The 5,590-nt window shown below is 53.0% G+C and overlaps 1 protein-coding gene across 1 annotated transcript in view; it reads right to left on the bottom strand.

Annotated features, from left to right (window-relative positions):
- Positions 1 to 3,305: 3,305 nt before the first annotated feature.
- CELA1 (chymotrypsin-like elastase family, member 1) overlaps positions 3,306 to 5,590 on the bottom strand; it is a 9,096-nt gene continuing 6,811 nt past the window's right edge. The window contains 3 exon segments of the mRNA XM_004692514.1: positions 3,306 to 3,323; positions 4,013 to 4,041; positions 4,044 to 4,161. Of these exon segments, the coding sequence (XP_004692571.1) occupies positions 3,306 to 3,323; positions 4,013 to 4,041; positions 4,044 to 4,161 (165 nt within the window).

Genomic DNA, 5,590 nt, shown 5'->3' with positions numbered 1-5,590 from the left:
CCTGCCGGCTCCCTGAGGGCGAGCGGCTGCCCCTGTGGTTTTCTGGGGGCCCCTGAGGAGGAAGTGCGGGTTCCCGGCATGCCTTGCATCCGGCGGGGGGGTGGGGGGGTGGGCCTCGTCCTTCCTGCCCACCCCGGTGGCCCGGGCACGCCCCACTGCCGGCCGGCCCCGAGACCACCCCTAGGGTCATCTAAAGGCGGCGCAGCGAGCCCGGGCTCACCCGAGGACACCCCGGGGGGCTGCTGCAAGGTGTGCTTGCGGCCCGCCTCGCCGGGGACCCTACCCATGGCCGTGGCATTCCAGTCAGGACGGCTGGAGCTGCGGGCCAGGGCCCCTTAGGAAACTTCTGGAAACTTCAAGTAGGGGCGGGGCCTGCCCAGGAGAGGCGGAGACTGAGGAGCGGACACGCGGCCCTCAGCTGTAAAGGTCTCCAGCCTGCCCTAGGGAGCCCCAGCCCCGTTGAAGTTTTCAAAAGTCTCATTTGTTCCCGAAAGCCGTTGGCTATAGAGCCGGTCGGCCCTGAGGTAGAAACGGCGTGATTTCTGCTAGGCAGGAGTGTTGGCTGCCCCCGGACGCCTGTTCCCCGTCTGTGGCGCGGCTGGGTTGCCGCGTAAAGCGTGTTTCTTACTCCCGGCTGCAGTAACACGGAGGCCTGTAGCAGAGAGGCTGGGTCTGGGTCTCCCCGCGTAGGGTCAGAGTGTGGAGGGGGGCTCTGGAGGAGACTCCAGAGCTGGATTTAACAGGAACAGTGACATCAGAGGTAGAAACGGGGGCCCTTAGAAGCTAAGAGTGGATCTTTTTTTTTAATTTATTTATTTATGCACACACAACTGGGGTACAGGCCAGAGGTGCAAGGGCGGTGAGAGGATTCACCAGAGACAGAGCGTGGAGATCAGCGAAGTATGCTGCTGAGGGGAGCAACGGGGAGACAGGAGAGGCCTGCTGCGCCCTGTGGGTCACCTCCCTGGCCGGGGATCGATCACGCGCTGCAGTGGCCACAGATAGCTTCGCAGCAGGTCCCTAGTGACTCTTATTTTTAAAAGGTTGAGGTGACAATATGGAGCGTGTGCTGGGGCATAGAGAGCAAGTTTTTCCAACTGGATGAACTGGAAGAGTGTGCTGAGTGCACAGGACTGGCCACGTAGGAGGACACACACGGCTTGTGAAAAAATTGGGGTGGGGCTGCTGAGATTACAACTGTTACTTCTCCAGGGAGATGATTTCCAAAAATGGAAGTTACTCCCTGACCTGTGTGGGGGGAAAACTGGAAATTAGGGCAGCTGATTTGGAGAAACCATTTACTCAAGGATTTCACAATGGAGGTAAAATCCCTTCAAGGAAGGGAAAAGGTCAAAATATACTTCCTGAGTGGAGAGAGGAGCTGGAGGCCTGGGGCAAAATGGGAGGCCCTTGTCTGTGCCTGTTTTTCCATCGGTTCCTCCAAACGATGTATCACTCAGGGTTGACTGTGTGACAAGCCAGCGATGAATTTAAAAATGCACAGCCTAGATGCGTAAAGCCTGGCGTCAGGACAAGCTGGTGATCAGATGACTAATGTTATGTGCTTAATTCACTGATAGAGAAAAACTGAGGTAATAGGTCTTAGGGTTTATTCTGGATGTCGGCTGTGGGGGTCATCTGGAAGGTGTGGTGAAGACAAGGACTCAGTGTTAAGGGGAGAAGTCCAGAGACGCCTGGACTGTGGGAGCACTGAGAGAAGATGGCGCTGGATCCCAGGTGTGCCCTTGGCCAGAGGCGACTCTGTCACCCTGTGTCACAGGAGGGGCTGTGTGCCTTCCCAGCTTTACTGCCCCAGGGCCCCCGGCACCTCAGGCTTGCAGTCCAGCCACTGCCTCGCAGGACTCCTCAGGGCCAGTCTTTTGGGAATTGAAACCGATGGTCACCAAATCATGAAGTGCTAGAACAGGAACCATTTTTCTTTCTTTTTAGGTCTGTAATTTTTACAAGTTGACCAGATGGGGCCCTCCCTGGTGGCACTATGGTCAGAGTGCAGCACTACGAAGCTCGCAGCAGCCACTTCAGCAGGAGTCCAGTCCCGGCCAGGGGCGTGAGCCACATGGCGCAGCAGACCTGCTGCCTGGCCCACTGCTCCCCTCAGCAGTGTACTTCATTAATTTCCCCACTCTGTCTCTGGTGAATCCTCTCACCATTCCTGCACCTCTAACCTGCACCCCAGCTCTGTGTGCATAAATAAATAAATCTTTAAAAAAGAAGCTGCCAAGATGGGAAACAAGCTCATCGGAAAGGCTGGCTCCCTGCTCAGGAACACGTTGCTGCCCGGCGCTGACCTGAGATGGGCATACATCTGCCTCCAGCTCAGCTTCTGATAACGCATACATTGCTCCAGAAGCTTTTGCTGACATAGAACCCTGCAATTCCAGCACTGGTCTTCACCAGATTCTTCTGTTGCGATGTTCACTACCCTGTTCTCTCGTCTGGCTCTTAGCCATGGCTATGAAAAGCTCTTCCCATCCCCTTCGACTTCTCCTTTCAGTTCCTTCTTCACTCTATCCCAGGCCATTCTCACAGACAGCACCTCAGCCAGGAGAGAGCAGAATTATCAGCTCCCCAGTCCTGTTGTTTATAGAATCCTGGATCCGGTTGCCTAATTCAGCGGCAGCCTTGATGTGCTGACTCACACCAGAGGCCCTCAACTGCCGTCTCCCTTTTTGTTCTCGTCCCTTCAACCTTTTTCTTTCTTTGCTCAAACCTTTTCTCCTTTCTGTTCTTTCCTCCAAACCTCTTTGCTAATGTGTTATTTTCTTTGCTGGTATCTCACCTACCACCTGCTGCTATACCTGTCTCTGGTGTGTCCTAATAGCTTGGTGTGAGCACCTGTTTTAGGCACTGAGCAGGAAATAAAAGAACGAGCCCAGGCCTGTCCAGGAGAGACAAGTCACCTGTAGTTATGCAGGAACATTGTCACACGCTCTGTGCCTTTGATGGGAGCAAATACCCATGGCGCAGGTGGGCGGAGCCACGGACAGCTCCTAAAATAACCCCAAAGCACCATAAAATCACTCCCACTTCACTCAGCTGTGAACTGGTCAAGGTGGCAGCGGTGAGAAGGACCAGCTCAGAAATGGGGTGAAATCCACCTTGGGTCCTGTGCCTACCTTCCCCCTAGGGGCTGCATGACAGATAGATGCAGGATGGTAACGTATATTCAGGTTTATTTGCTGTCTCTGGCACAATAGTCTTAGAAAGATTTTTCCTTAATGGTTTCAAGTCCCGGGATGGATCTAAAAATCATCTTGGGAAGGTCATTGTCCTCACAGAAATGTTCAGTTGTTGGCAATGACCTGACCTGAAGGAAGAACCAGTTAGTACATAGTATCTTCCACCTGCCTTCTTTTCTCCAAGGTTCCCAGCCTGGACTGGTTTGTGGAGAATTGAGAGGGGTGGCAGGGAGGAGGGCTGAGCCATGTCAGGACAATTCAGTGTTACAGGCAGGACTTTCTGGTGAGGACAGCTTGAAACGCTGTGAGTCAAGGCTGCTGCACCAGGCTCTGGAATGAGTTTGAGTCCTGAGGGCACAGGTGGGATGATTCTGAGGAGGATCGTTCTGAGGAGGACCGTTCTGAGTATAACCAGTAGGCAGGGCAGGCGGAGTCTTGCCTCACCTCACGCATCCTTGGAGGTGGTAATACCTCTTTCCAAAGGGTAGAATAGAGTCTCACATGCCTCTGCAAGGGCTCATAGGAGACAGTGTTAGCGTGTCTTCTCCCAGCGCTCAGGCCTTTGTGAAGCTGCTTTCTGATGGGACTTGGGACAGCACTGACTGTGCTTGGTCCCATGACCTTACTCCCAACAGTAAGCAGTGTGGCAAAGCTGGCCTTACTGAGGGAAGTGGACTGTGGCGGGAAGGGAGCAGAGCTAGTGTATGCCTGTGTGAGGAAGGGACGTCTCCCTTCCCAGCTTCCCTCCCCAGTCCATCTGGGGCCTGAGTCTCAGGTGACCCTATTTCAGCCCATCATCTGAAAAGACTTACGTTATTCATCTAAGAGATGTAAGCAGAGACCGGGTGAAGACCGTGGGTTTCCTGGAGACATTACAGCCCAGGCTGGACACGAAGCTGGTCACTCCGTGGACAGTGTACTGGCCATTCACCAAGCAGTGGAGAGGGCCCCCAGAGCCACCCTGCAGGGAGGACAAGCAGAACCCTAAAACTCCAAATCTTATCACCTTTGGGGCTTTGCTTTTTGTCGACATTCATTTGTAAAGCCCATCCCTGTAAAGTCTTGAACAGTTTTAATGTTCCCACTCAAATCCCCACTTCCTCCCATCCCCACCACCAGCAGGAGCCGCCTCTTCCTTCTAAACAGCCACCGGACCTCTTCCTTTCTTCTGCAGCAGCAAAGAAGTCATGTTCTGCCTTGTTTGTATTTTGGTTTCATAATTTGCTTTTACCTCCTACGCGTATCTGTGAGCTTCTTGAGACAGGAAGTAGGACTTGCTGATATTTCCTTCTCCACAGTGTTAGCACAGAACTTTGAATGTTTTAAACTCAATAGCGTTTATTGACTTACATTGGGCCTGGAGTGGGGAAAGTGGGTGTTCACAGGTTTATTTCTCCCCAGCACTTAGGCCAAAGGGTTTCATTAGTGTTTAGACTCAGGGTAAGTAGTCAACTCATGTTCAATGAACTGGGAGAAAGAGGCGATAAAGTGATGTGTTAGGGGAGTTGTTATTGAAGAATATGACCTTGACACACTGTCCCTTCACTCAGCTCTCAGCATGCCAGTTCTGTAATTCCAGATACATAATTAGAAGATATTTCTCTGAAGAATCTGACAAAAGGGAAGATGTAAAGGTAAAGGCTTGGAGGTCTCCCAGCGAAGTGTCCGGATCACCTACAGAGCAGCTCACTCTGGAAGGGCCCCAGCTAAGGCTCACAGCTCTGGCCGCTTCCCCCCACCCCACCCTGAAATAAGAGCAGAGGAGAGGACTCCCCAGAGGGGAACAGCACAGGCAGATGTACTGAAAGACACTGCCGAGGGGAGCAGCGAGGGAGACAGGAGAGGTCTGCCACGCCATGAGGGTCACTCCCTGGCTAGGGATCGAACTCTGGAACTCGAGCTTTGGGGCTGCCAACAGCTTCATAATGCTGAGACTTCACCCCTAGCCCTGGGATTGTCCCAGGTATTCCTCTGATTCGCTACTCTTTTCTCCTTCTACAACTCTCCCTGGAGTTCTTCTCTGACGACAGGGGCTGCCCCTAGCCCGGCTCTTCCCCCCAGACTCCACTACCATCTAATTTCTTATGTGAACTCTACTGTCCCAACAGGATCGCTATTCACCTTGCCTGGACCACCGCCTGCCTTCCTAAATCCTGTGATCTAGCCTCATTTGAAACAGCGAACCCCTCCTCCAAATCACTTAAGCCAGAAGTCTGAAAGGCATTCCAGATCCTTCTTCTTTCCTCCTCGCTGCTAATTTACATCTTCAAATTTCTTGCTTATAAAATGATTCTAGCTCCGGGCCCTCCCTGGTGGCGCAGCGGGTTAAAGCACTGCACTAAGAAGCTTAAGCCGCTTCCGCATGAGTTCGATTCCCGCCTGCCCCGGAG

The sequence above is a fragment of the Condylura cristata genome, unplaced genomic scaffold, assembly GCF_000260355.1.
Source record: "Condylura cristata isolate star-nosed mole 26May11 unplaced genomic scaffold, ConCri1.0 scaffold00034, whole genome shotgun sequence".
Classification (NCBI taxonomy): Eukaryota; Metazoa; Chordata; class Mammalia; order Eulipotyphla; family Talpidae; genus Condylura; species Condylura cristata.
Note: the sequence above shows the minus strand (reverse complement) of the source record. Positions and strands in the feature narration are given on the sequence as shown.